The sequence below is a fragment of the Haliotis cracherodii genome, unplaced genomic scaffold, assembly GCF_022045235.1.
Source record: "Haliotis cracherodii isolate W230 unplaced genomic scaffold, xgHalCrac1.p SCAF_15, whole genome shotgun sequence".
NCBI lineage: Eukaryota > Metazoa > Mollusca > Gastropoda > Lepetellida > Haliotidae > Haliotis > Haliotis cracherodii.
This window is the reverse complement of record NW_027266270.1, coordinates 6,545,535-6,570,079: the sequence shown is the minus strand read 5'-3', so window position 1 is coordinate 6,570,079 and position 24,545 is coordinate 6,545,535. Positions and strand designations below refer to the sequence as shown.

The 24,545-nt window shown below is 39.8% G+C and overlaps 1 protein-coding gene and 1 pseudogene across 1 annotated transcript; both read right to left on the bottom strand.

The window, feature by feature from the left end:
- Positions 1 to 8,707: 8,707 nt before the first annotated feature.
- On the bottom strand, positions 8,708 to 16,936 carry LOC139462645 (uncharacterized; annotated as a pseudogene).
- Positions 16,937 to 16,971: 35 nt separating this feature from the next.
- LOC139462644 (dentin sialophosphoprotein-like) lies at positions 16,972 to 21,255 on the bottom strand. Its single transcript, XM_071244475.1, has 2 exons — positions 18,764 to 21,255; positions 16,972 to 18,643 (listed from the first exon to the last, which is right to left on the bottom strand). The coding sequence occupies exons 1-2, from the start codon at positions 21,253 to 21,255 to the stop codon at positions 16,972 to 16,974; spliced, it is 4,164 nt and encodes a 1,387-aa protein (XP_071100576.1).
- Between the last annotated feature and the right edge of the window lie 3,290 nt (positions 21,256 to 24,545).

Below are 24,545 nucleotides of genomic sequence, written 5' to 3'. Positions count from 1 at the left end.
CAGGACCTTCCGCTCTCCGGGAGGACGCGCTACCACTAGACCACGGAGGCGGTGAGGAAAGCTCGAAGTGATGCAGGACATTTACCACTGCGGGGAAACCCTAGGACACGGGTATGGTGCTGACAAACCTAGAAACATAATCAGGCGAACCGGGAACCCACAATCATAGGTTTCGGGCCCAAGGCACTCAACTCTGCACAGCGAATTGAGGCGCCTTAGACGACTGGGCCACCAGTGCCCCCTGAGGAACTACAGCAAGATCTCACTATCAGTTCTAAAGCACGTCATGACGGATACATGGAACAGTGTCAATATGAAAGAAGAAAATGATGTTTATAATGATATCATATGGAATAATAATAAGATTAGTGTTAAAAAAGAAGAGTGTGTTTGAACGGCAAATGCTGGTATCACATTTATCAGATAATTGTTTGACGATGCCGGTCTCTTCCATACCAAGGAATACCTGTTTGACAGATACAATATTGTCATCAGTAATAATAAATATAGGATGTTTTAGAAACGCTGTACTGAGGGCAGTTGGACAGAATATTTATTTTAAAAATCTATCGTATCCAGATAATGTTGATTTTAATGAAATTAATGTAGTAGCTATATCTGACGTACAGGCAAAAGCAACGTATTTGTCAGTCACATTAATGTAGATATTGATTTATACAAATCTGAAAATATCGACGGTATGGTAATCGAAAACAAATATAGACAACTACAATTCAAAATTCTTCACAATAGAGTATCATGTACAAACTATTAACAAACATCAGAAAACGGACCATGTAATGATAGAGTGAATATCCAAATCTCTGCCCAAGTCATGTCAACTGAGCGTGCACATACTACGACCCGTTAGGCCAGCCACGTGGTCCTGTAGGGTCTGGTGTAAAACAGTGGAAGGTAATGTGAATTTAAAAAAAAAATAAGACGAGAAAGCGATAGAACGAGACGAAAAAGCGATAACGCGAGACGAGAAAGCGATAACACGAGACGAGAAGGCGATAGAACGAGACGAGAAAGCGATAACGCGAGACGAGAAAGCGATAACACGAGACGAGAAAGCGGATATGGATACCGCAGTTTTAACATGGATTCCCCACTCAGACACAGTTGTGCTCCCTTAATAACGAGCGCCAATCAGGTAACATCTGTTTACGAATTTTGGAATGACACGGCTAGGTGAAGTTGGCTTGAACTTGAAGCGCATGTTTTTCGCCTGTGCAGTTGAGCATTAATTGACAGTAAACCTCGTTATCTCAAGCACCTCAATTGTCGTGTTGCGTCCCCCATGCGTGGGTTCGAATCCCAGTTTCCGCTATGATCATCTCACTCATTCGCTCACTCATGGCTAGCACCATAAGTGATGACTAGTACCAGCAGCCACACATACACGTGCATGTTTAGCCTCACTCCACCCCTGTAAAAGGCATCAATTCTCTCGTGAACACATTTTGCACGAACTCAAGTATGGCTACATTCTTTTGAGTGGAATAGATTACCCCCGAAAAAGAAATGACACAAGACAACTCTACAAGACTTTTAATGAAGGGTCAAATATGTGAACATATTACAGTTCCCCACACGGGACGCCTCATTTCAGAAACGCAGTGTCACTAATACTCTCTGTGACTATTAACTATGAGATTCACTTGAAATGGAAGTGACTGATGTCTCTCTCCCGCCCCCACTCTCTAGCTCTCTCTTTCTTCAATGCCCACCCCCCTTTCTCTCTCACGCACACAAGTACTTCTCTTCTTCCATTTCAGAAAAAAACCCCTCTCTTCTGTTAATATTCGTATATTAGTTAAAACATGAGTACGTCTAAGAACGCCTTCCTACTAAATCCTACACATTATTTGTTGACTATATCGCAATGGGTGTGCAGAGAGCACAGAGAGCTTCCACCTTTGTAATCCCATTTTGAAATTACAGTTTTAAACATATGGGACTCGCGACAACCGCAATGATCGCTACGTCCAAGTGGGCCTCAAACTTATAAATCTTACGAACGTTTCTGCAACATATGATTCGCTCTCAAGCCATTGACATAGACATAGATTATTTCAGTCATGTTAGGCCACAAACCCATAATACATTTCAATAGTTTTTTTTCTCAAGCATGATGGTATATTAGCAGTTGGTACAATATGTTTCAAAAGTCCATCAATAATGTTCACATTATTACAGTATTATGTAAATAATACAGGGGTTCAAGAAAACGGTAGTTACAAATGCAATGATGAATTTCTTACTGTCCACTTAACACATGTAAAGGCTACCGGTGAACGGTTTGGTGTAACATAAGATGGAACTCATTTTTGCAGTACAGGTTTATTAGATTTACAGACCATACTAATGTACACATGCAGTTGGAACAGTATGTTACAAAGTTCAGCAATAATTTTCACAGTAATACAGTATAAAATTTATAATACAGGAGATCAATAGAGTGTCAGTTACAAAAGTAAGGATGAATTTCTTATATTTTGCACTTTACACAAGTATCGCCCAAGGCACAGTAGCAAAAATGTGTTTTCACAAGCAAGCAATTCAATAAAAGCTTCTGGTGAACGGTTTAATGTAATATATGAGGGTCCTGATGGGTTTTAATGCTTAACGTAAAACACACTTCAAACACTATCTCAAACGTAAAATTCAGGTTTTTTATCGTAAATGCTTATCGTAAAATACCCCCAAATAACTGCTTAAGTAGCCTTAACGTAAATAAATAATTTACTGCTTATCGTCAAATGATTAAAATGGTCAAAAACTGTCTGTCTTCAAGACCCAAATGCTTCGCCACAGAAAGCAGGCTGCGCAACTGACGCAGGGGACCAGTCTAGAATATTTCGCGATTTGAGATTTTACCAGGTATTAAAAATATGAATTGTCAGGATGAAACGAAAGCAGAATTATAAGTCCCATGTCCCTCCATGGCCGATTTAGGAATTATTATTGTTTTTTTCGGTAATATCTAGATTAAGTGAACAGAAAATTACGAAAATATGAATAACTTCGATTAGAGTAGTGTTAAATGTATACACAGTTCATGTGCTCAAAGACAGCCTCCGTGGTCTTGTGGTAGAGCGTGCGCCCGGAGAGCGGAAGGTCCAGGGTTCGATCCCAGGCCGCGTCATACAAAAAGACGTTAAAAGATTGTACTTGTTGTTACCCTGTCTGGCGCTCGGCATTAAGGGGCTAAAGCAAGGACTGGTCGGCTCGGAGTCAGTATACTGTGTCTGAGTGGGGTATTCATGTTACACTGCGGCATGGTATCTCAGTGAGCTAGCACTATAAATCGGCATCAGTCCGGACTAGTACAAGCAGCCACACACACACACGTACACGTGCATGCACGTCGCTATATAAGTGCAATAATCTTGGACGCGACGTTAAACCCAATTTCACCTCACCTCACCTCATGTGCTCAAAACTCATTTACAATTTAAAATGCATTCATTTTACTCGTAGACAAGATTATTTTTTTACAAATTCTATTTTTTACTAAGGATACAAAACAAAAAATATTACTAAATACGTTTGTCACTGGTCGAAGTATTTGATCATTTAGATAATGCACAGTGAAAAGAACGTAATGAAAACTATAACATCAAAACGAAATTACTTTTACACTGAAAACATGACATGCATCGACCAAGTCAGCGAGCCTGACCACCCGATCCCGTTAGTCGCCTCTTACGACAAGCATAGTCGCCTTTTACAGCAAGCATGGGTTGCTGAAGACCTATTATACCCCGGATCTTCACGGGTCGTGTGTAGATCTAATTACTTTTTCTGTTTATGTTATAAATTTATCCATGCGAGATTCTAATAAAAATGGTTATAATATTAACAAGATTGTTGATATTGGATCCATTTTGACAGCTTTCTCATAGTAAAACATTCCATTCCCTTACTCAACTATATGCACATTATTTCCACGGAATATCATGCCTTCAAACAGATATGAAAAGCACATGTCAACATACCAAAATTAGAAAACTGCGCCAAATATTCTAACAGTCAAGTGATAAACGGTCTCATTCACTTGTCATTCAATCGTGACGTCATCCACGTCAAAAGACCCGAGGTAAAATGACGCGCACCTGTCCAGACGACAAATTCACAGCGGCGGGAAATCACCGACCATCTATTAGCCCACAGTACACAAATAAAAATTGCAAATTCTAACGTCATTGAACGAAAACAAATATAGCGTTTACTCAATGCTGACGTTACGGATAACTTGTCAAATAAGATTTAAAGACTTTCAATAGGTTATTAACGTTATTCGAGAGTACAGTCTTCATCAATAATTTGTGAATCTAATCTTAATTAGATCTAATATCCATAGAATGTTGGAAATACGAGCTGTCGTGTAATGATAACATATTCCATTTTCTGAGGATATTAATAATGTGTATTTGATGATAAATATACATACACGATTGCTTATCAATCATCTTGTACAATAACAGCATGCACCATGTTCATTAGACTCACGGAAAATACAATTTCAGCAAACCAATCATAGCGCCATTTTCACAGTTTCAATGAAAGGAAAAACAAATCGAAAGCGAACTTAACAGCACATCGTATTCATAAGTGGCTAACCCAAATGCCAAAATAGGTATTGCTGTCATTTTACAAGATATGTTGATGTTTCAATAGTTGTATCACGTGTACCGTTGACACGCTTTGGTTACAATATGACGTCGACTCTCGTTAGATTCCGTGGCCACACCACTTTTAAGATCCCCCTTTTCGGAAAAAAGGTGGAACGGTTAGGGCAATTCATTCACACGGTCAGGTAGATTGAGCAATCACACATGAGTCTTAGTCATTTCATATGAAAAAAGCAGCAGTTATTTGCCGAAACGGGCGAGCATGTGGGACAACTGGTAGACAAGAAATTGCGGCATAGCTATGATGCGAACGTGCCATGTCAATTATTTCGGGCTTGGCCATTCAATGTTTACGTTTTGAACGTCCTGCATAAATATTTCTTATTGTAGTAACTGCTTTCGGGTGTCAAGTGAGACCATACTACGGTTACCTAAACGTATTGCCGTTCCTTGTCATCATGGTTAGTTAAACCATGACTTTGCAACTCGCCTTGCCAGCATTGGCACAGTTCAGTCGGGGAGTGATTGGTCTAACGACGCTAATTCCGAAATTTCTCCATCAGCATTTATACTCACATAATAAAGAAACGCAACGCCAGCTTTATACTCACATTAATTTTACTTACTCTCAGTCCATCTATCAATACACGGCAGGATCAGACCGGCCAGGCTCGTCACTAAATGGGGAGAACTTAGAACGATCGAGATTCGATTCGATCGACTGCAAACCGCGCTCTCCTCTCCTACTGATGACGGGTATCATTTTAAAGTATTCGGACCTGGTTGGTCTTTGTCACATGTTATTGAATAAGGACAATATCAGATTATGAGCTCGTGTTTGTGTCGTGATCGGAAAATTACCTGTACTTACTAACCGATTAAAGATGTCTTTTGATTAATTGGTGACAACACCACCGAAGCTATCCCGAAATATCCTGTAACTGTCATCGCCCTATTGATTTCCTGCTTGTTTGCGCCGACACTTCGGCTTTCTGTCTCCAACGTTATCAAAGCTATAACCAATTTAAAGATTGATTTGTAATAATTTTCTAAGGTTTTTGGGATGCATTTTAACGGTATAAGATCTTTCGCCAGTGGACAAGAGCTGTCCACAGCTCGGATGGAGACAGGTCTGATATGTTAAAATACAATCACAATCGAAAAACAGGATCGATCATTCCATATATTAAATTGTAACCAATTTTAAAATGTTATTAATACCCGTAAAACAGCGAATACGCTGACAGTAAAAATGTATTGACATGCTATAGAATAAGAGAATTGATCCTATGTTACTTCATATGACCACAAAGCATAATCATCGCGATATAGTATTCAAATACAATATATAATTAATTAGTAGTAATTCATAAATGTCAAATGTCACTGCACATGGCCAAATTATTGCACCACCATTCCAAAACATTCATGTGTCGCTGGTCCCAATCGAATTCACTGGCTCCTTTCTTGTTTCGAAAAGTCAGTTTGCGGAACGCTGTCCAACGTTTTTTGAGGCCTTAAAGTTCTCTACACCAAATCAGAACCAGCTGGGACAGTGTGGTTTTCGTACGTAGCCTGAAGTGCAGATCGAGAGATATCTGCAGGTTGTGATTGGAGGATATTGTGTAAGATTGTTATGTCTTTTAAATGTACATCCATCCAGTTATTAAAACTGACCATGTTTTTCTATATCTAGTACCGTCTTTTTCAACATGATGACTTATGCTGAATGTGACCACAGCTATTTTCAAGTAGGTGACATTTGGTGCGAAACTGGGGCCGGTGTGTTTAGCTTCCTGTACTCGGAAAAGAAGCTGGCTAAGCAAGTCATTTTGTTTGTTTTTGTTCACACACGTACAGGTAATAGCTGTTGAATTTAGTTAATTACAAAAAAATTATAACGTTACTATAGAAGTCTATGGGAAAACATTTGGTTGTGTGTTGTGTGTGGGGTGACAAAGCGAGAGGTAGACTTTTCTTGACACTGCTTGATTGTTGATTGGTCGCTGTCTACAGATGTACACATGTTGTATGCCGATAAAGTCCCACCCTTTATGCAGGGGTTGTGAGCACCTGGAGATGTAGAGGTCGGGAGTGCTGACAGATAATGATTACTCCCTGTAGCGTGCGGACTCTGTTAAGCGGCAGAGGTGCTAGGATAGCTTACACCATCGACAGCAAGCGTGTAGCCAGCAGCATGATTAATGATTGATTTGGCGTGGAGCAGACGACAACGGGGGAAGTGCTGGACTCTCCGCCATCATCTACAACACTTTAATAACTGGTAATTCACGATCAACAAGTGAATAGTACCGTAACAACTATATAAGTATTAATTATTATAAAAATGTGACATCAGCAGCTCAGACTGTTGCCTGTAAAAATAAGACTATAAAAACTGTAACAATCCTCTGGAACATGTTTATATGTATATAAGTATCACGAAGGAATGACTCGAATTTGTGAACTACTCATGGCATGTTCACTTGCGTAGACCAATATAATATTAAAAATACATTAATAAGCACGAATAAATCGCAAATACCTATGGACTGCTTCAACAGTACAGTCGTATCAGGTATTATTAAATTCTAACTTACAACATTCAGTAAATGCTTTGTAGTTAATAACACCAGAACGAACAATATATATAATTATGGGATAGATTGAGAGCACACATTGAAACACCGATAATAATTGAATGTAGCGAGTAATATAGGACATATACAAACGCAATAGTAGAATAACGTAACGTAAAGTAACCATGTGGCCATCATATCAGACAACCCAATTCCAAATATAACTATTGTGTCCATAGGAAAATAATATAATATAGTATTCAATATCAATAATGAGTTATAATAAATGGAAAAAACTATTTGCTTGTGATTCGGTATTGGTAAAAGATGAGAACTGATATGATATTTAACATTAAAAAAGTAACAGAAGATATTACATTTACTTAGAACGTGGAACAATTATCAGATAAAATTATATATCAAATTCGTAACCCATTTTATAGCCTGATCTTCTCACTGTACCCTACTAATGTTTATAACACTCACAAATAACTGGTCCGTAAAAATGGTTAAAACAAAGCCATTACAATATGAAATATTACGGGCAAGAATAAAGGAATCGTCATAATTATCTTCTCATGGCAGATGGCAATAATATATGCATTATGTCAGAGGTAACGGAAAAGCGACTCCACAAGGTTGAAGTTACATAAAAAAAACACTTGTCGCTGAAGGAAGGAATCGTTTTAAACAAAACGCCATTAGCCAGCTTACATAAACATATTAATTCGTCCCGAAATATATATAGATTGTGTCGGGGTCTGAATTTGCAAATTGTGACAATCAAATTGTAAATAATAAGTCAGGAATACCTGCTGATTACGAAAATTAGTTAAAGAATGTCCAGCCGTTAACTTGAGGTCTCCGGGACAAAGATAGAATTGTGAGACCATAATTTCATGACTAGCAAAGGAATTTGTAAAATGTAAAACCATTGACGTAACAAGCCGATTGACTTTTTTGATTCTTCGGAAAAAGAAATTAAATACTAGAAATACTGTCGATATAATCAGAAAAACATCCATTGAAATTGTGGATTTAATCAACGACATAGATGAAGTAGGGGCATAATTTGGAGAGGGTGTAGTTTGGTGTGTTTGCCAAATCGCCAAACCGTCAGTTGGGGTGCATGCCTGCTGTAAGTGAGGTCAAAAAAAAAAAAAAATATGCGTCGAACTTTAAGCCATAAGAAAAGAAGATTATTAAGAGAAAAGAGAAATAGTGATAAACAATGGCTATGCTTGTCGTTAAGTGTTGGTTAAATCCCCATCTAAAGCGTAGGGTGGAAGGGAATACATCCAATAACCATCAATTAAATTATCAGAAACGACCTGTGCCATTTTCAAACGTTGTGAAATGAGGCGTACATCAACTTGAAATTCTGTGTCCTTTCTATGAATTTCATCGAAAACTTTATCAACAATTTATAAATGTTGGATCTTAAAAGCGGAATCCTCAAGAAGAAGGTGTAAACTTTCAATGTTTTTTTTAAGATGGATGCATTCAAAAATTCCGATAGAAGTAAGAAATTAAGTGGGTATAATTGTGAAGCAGTTGTCTTTTTCTCACAATTATGAATTCTCATGTCTATGTCGAATTCATCCAGTTTCAACGCACAGTGACAAGGAATTTCAAATATACAAATCTGACAAGCTGGACGCTTCTCAGTGCGACCCTTGCACGTTAGTATTATAGTTTTTATGCCAGTTAAAAGAATTGTGCCTGGTTCGATTTCGAGGGCCATTGAACGTAGCCCATTTTGTGTCACACCAGGATTTAATTTCTTGTGCGTCTTGAGTAAACAAAGCAAGTGCGCATGTGAGCGATGTTTTTGGTTTCGGACTACGAAACATTGTTCAGTGTTTTTCTTGTTCACCATAACATGTTTGAAAATCCCTAGTAGAAAATTCAATATAATGATCTTTTAGCCTCCGAAACAGCAAGATATTCCGGTAAATTCATAACCTGAGTGACATGCGTACTTGATTGATTAAGTGGTAAGCCAAAAGAATTTATTCGATAAACGTCAAGGAGAGTAGAATGAGTCTGGATAGGAACAATAAGCAAAATTACAATTGAATCTGAAGTCCGAGAACAGTGAACAGTGCGTTCCCGATAATATTAACCTGGATCCTTACAAAGGGTAAAACTATTCTGCATTGAGATGTTTTTGAATCATTTGTAAAGCTTTCTTTACTTCCGAAACTCGGAGTAAAGATGGACTCAATCGTTGATGAACTAACTGTTGAATGCCCAAATACATTTCATCAATATCTTGTCTAATTGTAGTTAGGAACATGAGACGATCTAGCACGATGTTCAACGTAATGAAATAAATCTCTCCATATCTTGTATTTGTTCAGTGACTGGTTTAATCTCTTTATGGTTTGTTTCAATACCCGCGAGAGTGGATAAAATGTGTCTATATGTTTTAGTCATAAATGACGACATCTGACGAACTTGCACTTGAAAAGCACGAGAAATTTTAGCACCATGCAACGAAAATTGTTTAACATACTGCGCCAGTCGTTCAACATCATCGATTGTAGCAGTACGAAACAGCAAACGACTAATTGAACCAATAAACGGAAATATCGCTCGTTTCGTGCGGGAATCCTGGTGGAAAATGTTAATATGGGGAATTAACATTTTAATGTTTTTAAGGAATTTTGTCCAATACGCGAGCAACTCACGTTCGGCCTGCTCTATATATCCATCCACCCATCACCGAAACGGTATAACAAGCCAAAGTACTGGTTGCACAAAAGTCTCGATATTTTGACCTATTGCCCATTCCATATAAATCAGGCAATTTATATTGTAAGTTATGAATCCATTTGTTTTGAGAAATGCCGATTCGTGACATATGTACGAAGACAACTCCCCATGGAAGTTGGAGTTCCGTATGCGCGGAATTAACCCAACTCTGGATGCTAACAAGCGCGATGACAATGAATAAGACCCATACTGGTCGGAGGAGGCCTCTGTATTCTAAAATTCATAGATATGTGTACATAAACATAAATATTAACTTCAAATAAATTGTCATATATCACACATGTTGCGTAAGAAAAAGTTTCCATGTAATGTGAAACCTGGTAATTGTCTGACCGTATTCATCTCGAATTTTCACCCCCTAATAAGAACTGACTGTATCTTAGAGGAATGATAACAGTGAGTGAGTGAGTGAGTTTGGTTTTACGCCGCTTTTAGCAATATTCCAGCAATATCAGGGCGGGGGACACCACAAATGGGCTTCACACATTGTACCCATGTCGGGATTCGAACCCGGGTCCTCGGCGTGACGAGCGAACGCTTTAACCACTAGGCTACCCGACCGCCCCAGGAATGATAACAATTGTCACAAGTAGTTAATATATAATCCTACACCTGGGACCTTGCGAGTAAGCAAGATGCAACAATAGTGAACTTCTGTTACAATATCAACATGCGTCATCACAACATTATTCAGTGTCTCGTCAATTGTATTAAACGTCACATGACTGTATCTCGATTGTCATCATTTTGTTTCACTTCACGGTATTTGTAACCATATCGTATAACCATGCGACCCGTAGTCGTCATTTCCCGTATATTGTAACTCATTTGTATTCTCGTATATACACAAAGCGAACTTGCTTTATAGCGGCCCGCGAAATATATGTGCGGCCATAACCCATGCACATGATTTGTATTCTCGTTTATCAACCAACACATAACCGTAAATGATCCGAGTATTCGGAGTATTCAAAACACAATATTTGACAATGACAATATGCATTCTTAACATAAATGCACGCTTGTTTTTCCTATAACCTTGTGAGAATTGAAAATCTAACAATGAAATAACGATCTACAGCATGTGCTAGCTGCATGTATATAGCATCATGTAATTCTAAACCTGAAATATAACACATGTTAAAATCAATTTACCGTCTCCAACACGAAGTCTGCAGTGTCACAACTGAAAAGGAAACTAAATATAACAATTAATCTGAAACACTATTGGAAATATATATTGACATTTCTAACGCTTTCGTTTCTTTTTAATGACTTCTGTATCATGTAATCCTTGAGGGATATTAGATTCGGGTCCCCATGTAGCCTCCTGTTAAAAAGTGAAAATTTCCCAGTGAATCTTGTAGTACTCTCCCCCATTGACTATTGTATGGGCTAAGATTCGTTTCACTATGAAAACGTCGGCCTCCTGTAAATCAAAGTCGGGATTCTGTGCCTGCTTGGGGGTTGTTGGTTTCTGTGCCGCCAAGTTTGTCATGTCTGTGTCCGTATCAGATTAAAGATGAGACGGAGTAATTTGATTGTGGAAATACACTCATGAGCCTATCTTTGTGGTTAGGAAACCCTTTAATCCGGTTAGCGTGGACAAAACCTTAAATTCTCTGTGATCACTACAAAGACATAGCTTGTAGGTAAAATGTTGCAATTCACTTGAATCGTCATATTGCCTATATGCTATCAATTAATCTCTATGGGGTCTGAAATCACACTAAGACGGTAACGAATTTTACTGGCATCATAAAGCTCTGATGATTTATCTGGTGCAGTCAAGATCGATATCTTTTCGTTGTCAGCCGACTTGGCGAGATCATTGTCTGATTTGTAGAAACTAACTGTCGTCCCAAAATAACATGAATCCTATTCTTGTTGTCAATTGTTTTTGAAGTGGCTTGCCAGTGAGGAGATTTAGGCTGCTTACAACAAGGAGAATTGGAAACCGATGGGTCACTTGACTTCAAATAAGTACAGTGAAGAGTTTGCTCAGCACAGTGGGAAAGTTGCCGGAAGGACTGTGACTATAATTGTTAATTGCTGGGTGGGGCACCTGAGTGAAAAACTAGCTCTATATACTCCCTTGAAATGTCAAATTTTCAGACAAAAATAAGATTGTTCTTTGCACACGGGACACCTGTCAGAGTAAAAGAAGCCTCCGCTGGTGAAGTTAGTCCGTTGAGAAGTTGGTTGACGTTGTCAGTGATGCAGTTTGTCCAGCTGATGCTAAAACTCTTGTCCTGTCTGTTCACACGGCCGAGTTGGGTAGGGAGGATATGGTCCGAGGGATTGTGGATACTGATTCTGACTCTAGTGAAAAGTATTGATCTCGGACGGAAAGGCAAGTTTCGCCAAAAGGGTAGCAAACTGTTCGCTCAGAGTATCGATTGCCATGTGAACTTCCATAATCTCTGTAAGAGCGGAGCGGATCCGGGCGGAGGAGGGGATGAGGGGCGGAGAAAGGTGTCCTCGGTAGAAGAGAAGTCCGACACATGGACTTTAGGAAAAACACAGAATGGGATCGTCTTAAACATTGTGTTCGAGAGAAAACCCGCGTTCTCCACCATGTGGTAATTGCTTTCGGGTGTCAAGTGGTACCCTACTACAGTTACCTAAACGTATTGCCGTTCCTTGTTATCAAGGTCAGTTAAACCACGACTTTGCAACTCGCCTTGTCAGCATCGGCTCAGCTCAGTCAAGGAATGATTGGTCTAACGACGCTTACTCCGAATTGTCTCCATCAGCATTTATACTCGCATAATGAAGAAACGCAACATCAGCTTTATGCTCACATTAGTTTTACTTACTCTCAGTCCATCTATCAATACACGACAGGATCAGACCGGCCAGGCTCGTTACTAAATGGGGAGGACTTAGAACGAACGAGATTCGACTGCAAACCGCGCTCTCCTCTCCTAATATTGACGGTATCATTTGGAAGTGTTCGGGCCTGGCCTGTCTTTGTCACATGTCATCATATATCATTTTAATTGGTTAAGAACAATATCAGATCTTGAGCTCGTGTTTGTGTCGTGTTCGGACAATTTCCTGTACCTACTAACCGATTAAAGATGTCTTTTGATTAATTGATGACAACACAACCAAAGCTATCCCGAAACATCCTGTAACTGTCATCGCCCTATTGATTTCCTGCTTGTTTGCGCCGACACTTCGGCTTTCTGCCTCCATCGTTATCAGAGCTATAACCATCAATTTAAAGATTGATTTGTTATAATTTTCTGAAGTTTTGGTGATACATTTTAACGTGTTAACAATATTGTGATCGCGAATGTGCACGCGCCACTACGCCATACGCCACGTGCTCCAGCATCGGAAGTGACGTCATTACAATGTACACGTGTTCAGCTACGAATAAATCATCGTTCTTTTTGCTTAATGTTCCTCCCAGTTTAGGTGCGGGTGGTACAAGTTCCTAAGCATTATGTTTACAGTCTTACAAATACACTAAACATAGTACACGCTGTGATTGTACAAGATAAGTGATAACCAATTTTGTATGTATATATATTGTCAAATACACATTATGATGTTCCTCAGAAAATGGATTGTATTATGATAACACGACAGGTTCGTATTTCTAGCGATCGCCTCAGTGGCCTAGTGGTAGAGCGTCCCCAGAGAGCGAAAGGTCTGGGGTTCGATCCCCGGCAACCCCATGTACCAAAAGACGTTAAAAGAAGATACTTGTTGTTACCCCGCCTGGCACTCGGCATTAAGGGGCGCAAACAAGGACTGGTTGGCTCGGAGTCAGTAAACTGTATCGATCTGAGTGGGGTATTCATGTTAAACTGCAGCATGGTATCTCAGTGGGCTTGCACCATTAATCGGCACCAGTCCGGACTAGTACAAGCTGTCATACACACACATACAAGCACGTCGCTATAAGTGCAATAATCTTGGAAGGGATGTTAAACGCATTTCGCCTTACCCCGTGTCTCCAACATTCTTCCATAGATATTATATCTACAAATTAGTGATGGAGATTGTACTCTCCATTATTGTGTAATAATCTATGGCAAGTCTCAAATTTTATTTGATATCTGAAATGTTAGCAATGAGTAAACGCTATATTGTTTTCTTTCAATGAGGTTACATTCAGCAATTTTATTTGTATAGGCTATTAGACGGTCAGTGATTTTCCGCCTCTGTGAATTTGTCGTCTGGACAGGTGCGCGTGATTTGACCTCACGTGCATGGATGACGTCACGTCAAACAACTGATCTAATGTTGTGGTAGTTTCATGGATACACGTGGTTTCAGTTTCCATGTAATAATATTCTCTGAACTCGAGAGTAGATCTACTACATCACGAATGGGAAGATTTCCATTCCGACGAGTAAATGAGACCGTTTATCACTTGACTTACACTGTTAGAATATTTGGCGTAGTTATCTAATTTTCGTATGTTGACATGTGCTTTTCATATCTGTTTGAAGACTTGAGATGCTTTGAAATTAATGTGCATATAGTTGACAAAGCTGTAAAATGGATCCAATATTAAACAGTCTTTATGATATTTTAACCTCATATATTAGAATCTCGAATGGTTCAATTTACAACATAAACAGTAAAAGTAATTAGATCTACTCACAATATGGATTTCTGAATGACATGTTTTCAGTGTAAATGTGATTTCGTTTTGATGTTTTAAAAAGTTTCATTACGTTTGTTTTCACTGTGCCTACGAAATTATCAAATTCTTCGATCAGTGACATACGTATTACCTTTGTTTCGTATCCTTGTAAGAAATATGATTTGTAAGAAAATGTAATCTTGCCCAAGAGCAAAAGGAATGCATTCTTGTGGTTCTTCTTTTACAATATTAAATTGTATATGTTCCCCCGAGCTGTAGTTCAACTAGGCCAAAAATAAAAAGGAAAGGAATTATTACTGAAAACCATAAATATTTTAACAAAATCCTAAGTATACTTTCTAAGTTCAATATCAAGAATCTATTTTTCCTCTTATGACAAATATAATTCCATTGATCTATGGTCATAATCTATTTCAAACTTTTCCTTTTGTAGAATGATGAAATGGGAAACTGCACTGGAAATCACGTATGTCCTTGAATGTACATGTATATACCTATGTGTAAATACACTTTTAAAATCGTATTTATAAAACAATAGGGAAAAAAAAGTTGTACTTCTTGGCCAAAATTATCATAATTGCGTTTCCTTTGTAGAAGAGTATAATTCATATTTTCGTATGGGAGTTACGATCACCTAAGCGACCCGTGAAGATCCGGGGTAGAATAGGTCTTCAGCAACCCATGCTTGCCGTAAATGACGACTATGCTTGTCGTAAGAGGTGACTAACGGGATCGGGTGGTCAGACTCGCTGACTTGGTTGGTGTATGTCATCGTATCCCAAATGCGTGGATCGATGCTCATGATGTCAGTCACTGGATTGTCTAGTCCAGCTGCAAACCAAGATATTTCTTTAATTAAAACTATAAGCCAAAATACTTTTTTCCTGAAATATTTGTGGCAGCCATTTCTTAATTTTTTCAACAATTTGAAGTATACTTATTTCTTTCAAGAATTTTCGGGAACAATTTATTTTGTTCGATAAAATCCCAGATATAGTATTTAAAGCGCTATTGACCAAGCAATTATTACTCCGGTCAGCGGATCAGTGTGCTCTCGATTTCATCTCCCTGTGGATCATACAACCAAAGTTGCCCGTGAGGCACAAGAAGGTTAACATTCATCACCATCTCATCCTGCCGGGTACCCATTCACTGCTAGTTGAACAGAGACACATTTCGTACAAGTTCACTTGGCCAAGGAGACATCACGATTGACTACTCAGAAAGTCCGAAGTGATACAAAATGCGTTGACATATATTTTTCAGTCTAACTAATGTTTTTGAATATATTTTCTAAACTGCACTTGGAAAACGTGAACAATGCAAGAACAAGTAGCTTAACTATTGGAAATGAACTCGATATCGAGACTCGCAGTGTCAAAACATCAACGTCTCCGGACATGGGTTTGTCATGTTTATTTATGTGACAATCCCTGTGTAGAGTTTCGAGCCTCAGTCGAGATAGAAACCTATGATTGTGGGTTCGAATCCCGGTTCGATCTGATTATGTTTCTACTTTTGCCAACATCATACTCGTGAGTTTTACGATGTGAGTAAACATCTGAGACCTGCTTTACTTCGGGTTTTCCTCCCACATGAAGCTGACATTGTTCCAACCGACGTTAGGTATACAAAATCAAGATTTAAAATAGCACGTGTGTGCCTGGAAGCAAAATTTGGATACCTTGCAGCATTGCCAACAAAAACAGTCTCTAAGAAAATCTGTAGGCACCCAATGATATGAAATGCTCCTCAATGACTCTCTGATTGATTGTGGGCGTCGGAAACATAGCGATCGGCTAGTTGTTAATGTGAGCTGCCTTTAAATCATTTGATGAATTATAACAAAACATGTCAAACGGTCTTTTAATACAATTTATTATCGAACTGTTCCACATTTTGAACAGTAAAGGTAAAATGGGTTGCTATATTGCAGCTACTGTGCCTTGTGTCGACAAAAAAAGGTTCCACCAAATAATTCTTTTCCCACCGTTTTCGGGTCCAGCAAGTACTTTGTTTCCCCCGCAGAGTAGCCCTTTCCATAAAACGAACCTTGGGAAAAGAAAAGACAAGAAAATAAATATTGTTTTTCTGAATACAGTGATTTCGAATGATCGTTGATTTATTTGTAGGCCCGCGTTTATTCTCCGACTTTACACGTTCACTAAAAAATGGAGTTATGAATTGCATATTGTAATGTTGCCTTCAACTATGTTAGTTTAGAATCGAATTTTTGTTATTGCAATACTATTTTGAGTTTGTAATAACTCTTATAATAATCGTTACATACCCTTATCATCGACGTTCGCCATCTTCTCCTATCACGTGTATAATTGGTGTATGCTTCTCACTTCCTACGCTCATCGCCATCGGCATCATCGTCGGTATCATCGTCATCATCGGTATCATCGGTGTCTTCTCTCTTCCTAAGAACATCGTCGTCGGTATCATCAGTGTCTTCTTCTCTCTTCCTATGCTCATCATCATCGGTACCACCAGTTTCTTCTTCTCTCTGTCTTTGCTCATCGTCGTCGGTATCATCGTCATAAGCGTTATCAACAGTGTCTTTTTCTCTCTTTCTTCGCTCATCGTCGTCGGTATCATCGGTATCATCGGTGTCTTCTTCTCTCTTCCTACGATCATCATCATCGGTATCATCAGTGTCTTCTCCTCTCTTCCTTTGCTCATTATCGTCGGTATCATCGTCATATTTGGTATCGTCAGTGTCTTTTTCTCTCTTCCTATGCTTATCATCATCGGTATTATCAGTTTCTTCTTCTCTCTTCCTTTGCTCACCGTCGTCGGTATCATCGCCATAATCGGTATCATTGGTGTCTGCTTCTCTCTTCCTATGCTCATCATCATCGGTATCATCATCATCATCATCATCATCATCGGTATCATCAGTGTCTTCTTCTCTCCTCCTATGAACATCGTCATCGGTATCATCGGTATCATCGGTATCATCAGTGTCTTCTTCTGTCTTCCCTCGCTCATCCTCGTCGGTATCATCGGTGTCTTTTTCTCTCTTACTATGATCATCATCATCGGTATTATCAGTTTCTTCTTCTCTCTTCCTTTGCTCACCGTCGTCGGTATCATCGTCATAATCGTTATCATTGGTGTCTTTTTCTCTCTTCCTTCGCTCATCGTCGTCGGTATCATCACTATCATCGGTATCATCAGTGTCTTCTTCTCTCTTCCTTTGCTCATCGTCGTCAGTATCATTGTCATCATCTGTATCATTTGTGTCTTCTTCTCTTTTCCTATGCTCATCTTCGTTGGTATCATCATCATCATCGTCATCATCATCATCATCATCATCATCATCAGTATCATCAGTGTCTTCTTCTCTCTTCCTATGAACAGCATCGTCGGTATCATCAGTACCATCGGTATCATCACTGTCTTCTCCTCTCTTCCTACGCTCGTCAGCATCTGTGTCATCAGTGTCTTCTTCTCTCTGCCTCCGCTCATCGTTGTCGGTATCATCGTCATCATCGGTATCATCGGTGTCTTCTTCTCTCTTCCTATGCTCATCATCATCGGTATCATCATCATCATCATCATCATCGGTATCATCAGTGTCTTCTTCTCTCCTCCTATGAACATCGTCATCGGTATCATCGGTATCATCAGTGTCTTCTTCTGTCTTCCCTCGCTCATCATCGTCGGTATCATCGGTGTCTTTTTCTCTCTTACTATGATCATCATCATCGGTATTATCAGTTTCTTCTTCTCTCTTCCTTTGCTCACCGTCGTCGGTATCATCGTCATAATCGTTATCATTGGTGTCTTTTTTTCTCTTCCTTCGCTCATCGTCGTCGGTATCATCACTATCATCGGTATCATCAGTGTCTTCTTCTCTCTTCCTTTGCTCATCGTCGTCAGTATCATTGTCATCATCTGTATCATTTGTGTCTTCTTCTCTTTTCCTATGCTCATCTTCGTTGGTATCATCATCATCATCGTCATCATCATCATCATCATCATCATCAGTATCATCAGTGTCTTCTTCTCTCTTCCTATGAACAGCATCGTCGGTATCATCAGTACCATCGGTATCATCACTGTCTTCTCCTCTCTTCCTACGCTCGTCAGCATCTGTGTCATCAGTGTCTTCTTCTCTCTGCCTCCGCTCATCGTTGTCGGTATCATCGTCATCATCGGTATCATCGGTGTCTTCTTCTCTCTTCCTATGCTCATCATCATCGGTATCATCATCATCATCATCATCATCATCGGTATCATCAGTGTCTTCTTCTCTCCTCCTATGAACATCGTCATCGGTATCATCGGTATCATCAGTGTCTTCTTCTGTCTTCCCTCGCTCATCATCGTCGGTATCATCGGTGTCTTTTTCTCTCTTACTATGATCATCATCATCGGTATTATCAGTTTCTTCTTCTCTCTTCCTTTGCTCACCGTCGTCGGTATCATCGTCATAATCGTTATCATTGGTGTCTTTTTCTCTCTTCCTTCGCTCATCGTCGTCAGTATCATCACTATCATCGGTATCATCAGTGTCTTCTTCTCTCTTCCTTTGCTCATCGTCGTCAGTATCATTGTCATCATCTGTATCATTTGTGTCTTCTTCTCTTTTCCTATGCTCATCTTCGTTGGTGTCATCATCATCATCGTCATCATCATCATCATCATCAGTATCATCAGTGTCTTCTTCTCTCTTCCTATGAACAGCATCGTCGGTATCATCAGTATCATCAGTATCATCACTGTCTTCTCCTCTCTTCATACGCTCGTCAGCATCTGTGTCATCAGTGTCTTCTTCTCTCTGCCTCCGCTCATCGTTGTCGGTATCATCGTCATCATCGGTATCATCGGTGTCTTCTTCTCTCTTCCTACGAACATCGTCGTCGGTATCATCATCATCATCATCGGTATCATCAGTGTCTTCTTTTCTCTTCCTACGATCATCAGCATCGGTATCATCAGTGTCTTCTTCTCTCTTCCTGAGCTCATCGTCGTCAGTATCATCGTCATCATCGGTATCGTCGGCGTCTTCTTCTCTCTTCCTATGCTCATCATCGTCGGTATGATCATCATCATCGGTATCATCGGTGTCTTCTTCTCTCTTCCTACGATCATCATCATCGGTATCATCAGTATCATCTGTATCATCAGTGTCTTCTTCTCTCTTCCTGAGCTCATCGTCGTCAGTATCATCGTCATCATCAGTATCATCGGTGTCTTCTTCTCTCTTCCTACGATTATCATCATCGGTATCATCAGTATCATCTGTATCATCAGTGTCTTCTTCTCTCTTCTTACGATCATCATCATCGGTATCATCGGTGTCTGCTTCTCTCTTCCTACGAACATCATCATCAGTATCATCAGTGTCTTCTTCTCTCTTCCTATGCTCGTCCGCATCGGTATCATCAGTGTCTTCTTCTCTCTTCCTGAGCTCATCATCGTCGGTCTCATCAGTATCATCGGTATCATCAGTGTCTTCTTCTTTCTTCCTACGATTATCATCATCGGCCTCATCAGTATCATCTGTATCATCAGTGTCTTCTTCTCTCTTCTTACGATCATCATCATCGGTATCATCGGTATCTGCTTCTCTCTTCCTACGAACATCATCATCAGTATCATCAGTGTCATCTTCTCTCTTCCTATGCTCGTCAGCATCGGTATCATCAGTGTCTTCTTCTCTCTTCCTGAGCTCATCATCGTCGGTCTCATCAGTATCATCAGTGTCTTCTTCTTTCTTCCTACGATTATCATCATCGGTATCATCAGTGTCATCGGTATCATCAGTGTCTTCTTCTTTCTTCCTACGATTATCATCATCGGTTTCATCAGTATCATCGGTATCATCAGTGTCTTCTTCTTTCTTCCTACGACTATCATCATCGGTATCATCAGTGTCTTCTTCTCTCTTCCTTCGGTCATCATCGTCGGTATCATCGTCATAATCGGTATCATCGGTGTCTTCTTCCCTCTTCCTTTGCTCATCGTCGTCGGTATCATCGTCATCATTGGTATCATCGGTGTCTTCTTCTCTTTTCCCATGAACATCATTGTCGGTATCATTAGTGTCATCGGTATCATCAGTGTCTTCTTCTCTCTTCCTTTGAACATCATCGTCGGTATCATCAGTATCATCGGTATCATCAGTGTCTTCTTCTCTCTTCGTCTTATGTATCATCGGTGTCTTTTTCTCTCTTCCTGCGCTCATCATCGTCACTTTCACTTGTATCATCGGTGTCTTCATCTCTCTTCCTACGCTCATCATTGTCGGCATCGTCAGTGTCATCGGTGTCTTCTTCTCTCTTCCTACGGTGTCCTTTTCTCTCTTCCTACTCTCATAGTCGTTCGTATCATCAGTGTCTTCTACTCTCTTCGTTCGCTCATCGTCGCCGGTATTATAGGTGTCTTCGGCTATCTTCCTACAATCATCATCGTCGTTATAATCGGCGTCTTCCTCTCTCTTCCTGCGCTCCTCGTCGTCGGTATCTTTTGTATCATCGCCTCTCCTCTCCCACCCAACCCCGCCTTCTCTGTCTACTATATCTTGACTAGTGCTTCTTTGTCGAGTAGAATTGGTGTCCTTAGCAGGATGGAGATCGTTTGTTCCTGCCAAGTATGTGGTTGATGTTAAGTTCATCCTAACAATGTATGGCAACTCAAAGTAGATACCTAGCTAAGGGACAAGTTCAAAAGTTCGATGTCAGATAAAAAGCACTTTTTCACACATTGTACCCATCTCTGTAATCGAACCCGGGTCTTTGGCTTGACGAGCGAACACATTAACCACTAGGCTACCCGACCGCCTCTATTACATAAGACACTGAGAAATCAAGTAAGTTGACTTTGTCGGATTGAAAATGTGCAGGGACACTGAATTTAAGGAATTAAGATTAAGATCGAACTTTTGAACTGGTCCCTAAAATGGTGTGTTTTGCAATAGCAAAAGAGGCCCTCTAATTCATGCTTATGCATAGAGCTTTACGCAACTTTTAATAATATTCCAGCAACTTCTCGGCGGGGGACACCTGAAATTGGCTTCACACAATGTACCTATGTATTGAATCGAACCCTCATGACCAGAGAATGCTTTAACCACCGGGCTATTCAACCGCCCTTCACAGGATATATCATTACATCTGTAAAGAATCGGTTGGTCCCTAACGTCTTATAAGTTCTGACTGCTATTGAAATCCCACGGTTGTTTATCACTCGATAAAGTAAAGGCCTTTACATGCCTTTGAGTGAGTGAGTGAACACTATTTCAGTCATGTGGCTTGTAGTGAGAGGAACACATGAAGTGTCTTAGACTCTTACCACTTTGGAAAACCCATGAGTAAATGTATGGTGTTGAGAAACCTAGAATCATAAATCTGAGATTCGAACCCACGTTCAAAGGCAAGCATGCGATGGTACTAACGGCGACGTCGGGGTTCGGAGTTTTGCTTGTAATCCTCAATAATAATTACATGTAGTATCTAGAAAGCACGATGCATGATAAGGGCCCTTTTGGCCACGGGAAATGTCAAATTAAGTTTGGAATATTGGTATGAAAATGATCAGACATGTTCAATGGACGACTACACTTTTTCTTTCTTACACTTGCAAGTTTTGGACTTTTGACATGATCAAGTTCATATATGGCTAAATGAGTCAACATGGTTCATTTGTCGATCGTCAAGATAATTCTAAGGATCACTAGTTTATGTCCAATGAAGAAGTTTTTGACCATATGTTTCAAGGGTTGGTAAGGACATCACCTAAGTTCAAAGATTTGCTCATGTTCAAAAGTTAGAAAAAGGCTTCATGAAAACCTCTAAAACCAGTTTTCTAAATACATTTAGCCTGACCTGCAAATTTAGTGTTCTTATTTGTCCCAACAGATGTTGAAATATACAAAGTATAACTCTCATTCATATTAATTTCACAATGATTTGTACTTCATTTCTGAAATTATCCCATGGGCCAAAATCGACCTTATCATACCTCGTCCTTTCAAAATGAAAAATGTTTTGAAATTTCTATTCAAAAGCTCAAAAGTACTCACCCCGGAATGGAAGCCTTTCCCTGTTGAAGCAGGCAACAGAAGCTACACCTGTGAATGCAAATGGGATAATGTAAAGAAAAGTAATAAAAATAGACAAGATCCATTGTCTAACTTGAATATAATCTAACGTAAGAGTCAGTGAATGATTGAGGTCACTGCACATATTGTCGGCATTCGTCTGAGCAAAAAACAAACAAACTTGGACATGACGATGTTGTTGATGATGATCATTACTTTTATAGAAAACATGTTGATTGATATACCCCCAACTTAAACGACGGAGGTGCGTGTGTGTGTGCGTGCGTGCGTGCGTGTGCGTGCGTGCGTGCGTGCGTGCGTGTGTGTGTGTGATATTGTCGTCAGTATGTCAGTCTGTCTTTGTCTCCGTCACACTCAGACGCACACAACTGTTGTTGATTTATACAGTATTTCTCAGGCTGAGAGTGGACAGCTTTGTCATCGCGTTTTGATTGGCTTGGTAAAAGTAATTGACGGCACTATTTCGGATCGGGGATTCCCGAATTTGTGGTTGAGGAAGGGGTGTGATGTGTGGAAATGCGTCAGTTGCAGAATGGGAAGACGGTAACCGAAGCGAGATACAGCATCGATATTACGGGACCAGGTGAGCCACTCCGGTAGATTCTTTACTTGACGTTTACAAGACTAATAAAACAGCTGATGAAACAGTTAATTAATTCATGTAAAAATACTGATTAAATAGTGTAAGCTTCCCTTTGACAAAGGGCAGTCACTCAAGCGGACAGACCGATTGATTGCCGCGAAAGGCAAATAAAATCAATTGTTGTTTTGCGTATATGTTGCTTCGCCACTGAATAAGAAACAGATTTCAGTTGGAACTCTATTGGCTACTGTCACTGTCCGACTAACACATCACTTACCCTGTGACGTAATAAATATTAATGCGCGCATTCCAGGAAAACTCGCAATGTTTCGGTAATGTTTGTTAGAGAGGGAAAGTGATTTTCAAGCACAGAATTAAGGAATGACATTTTATGATAAAGAGGTTATCACGCGTGTGTGCTTGGGGATGGTAAATATCCTGCATTGTATTTAGCGAGCCTTGGCGTCTACATACGTCTATATAGACAGATAAATAATCATACAGCAATCTTTAGATGTCTAACAAGTGTACCACTTGTATATAATCAATTTATAACTCGTTGGTGCGCATGTGCGGGTTCAAACGGTTGGTTTGCATGAGTGGAGAGAAGAAATGTCAAAATTATGAAGAAAAGGCCTACAAATAATGCCTAAAAGTGTTTAAGAAGACATGGGAGTCGCTATAGAAATCTGGCGTGGAAGAATCGGATGCTTTACGACACCAAGAGGGACAAAACAGATAAGTAAACTCCTTCCCTATGAGGGGCGGCTCGTCACGCCGAAGACCCGGGTTCGATTCCCGACGTGGGTACAATGTGTGAAGCCCATTTCTGGTGTCCCCCGCCGTGATATTGCTGGAATATTGCTAAAAGCGGCGTAAAACCATACTCACTCACCCTTCCCTATGACCTGGCTTACCGAGTGACGCTCACGACGGTGTTACTCACTTCATTATGGGTCATATCAACAACACTTTCAACCGCAATACTATCGCTTGCCGACTCGTTCCCATTCCATACAGAACCACATCACCAGACCCCATACCCATTCCCCAAAACGGATATCTCGACTTTGTTTACATGTCACGAATTTAGGATACACTTCTCCCAAAATTGTCTCTCTGTTCCGGATACGTCACATCATCTGGTCCAGAGAGCATCAGGATTACTACCTCAACACCCTGCAGATTTATCAAAAGCTACAATAAGTACGGCTCGAGATGATGTTTCGACTTCATATAAAGTGTTTAGTATCATATCGAT

Coding starts and splice junctions, on each gene's coding strand:
- LOC139462644 (XM_071244475.1), bottom strand. CDS start 21,255: ATGAACTTAACATCAACCACATACTTGGCAGGAACAAACGATCTCCAT. Junction 18,644..18,763: donor GATGATACCGACAACGATGA/GCGGAGGCAGAG, acceptor TCATAGGAAGAG/AGAAGAAGACACTGATGATA.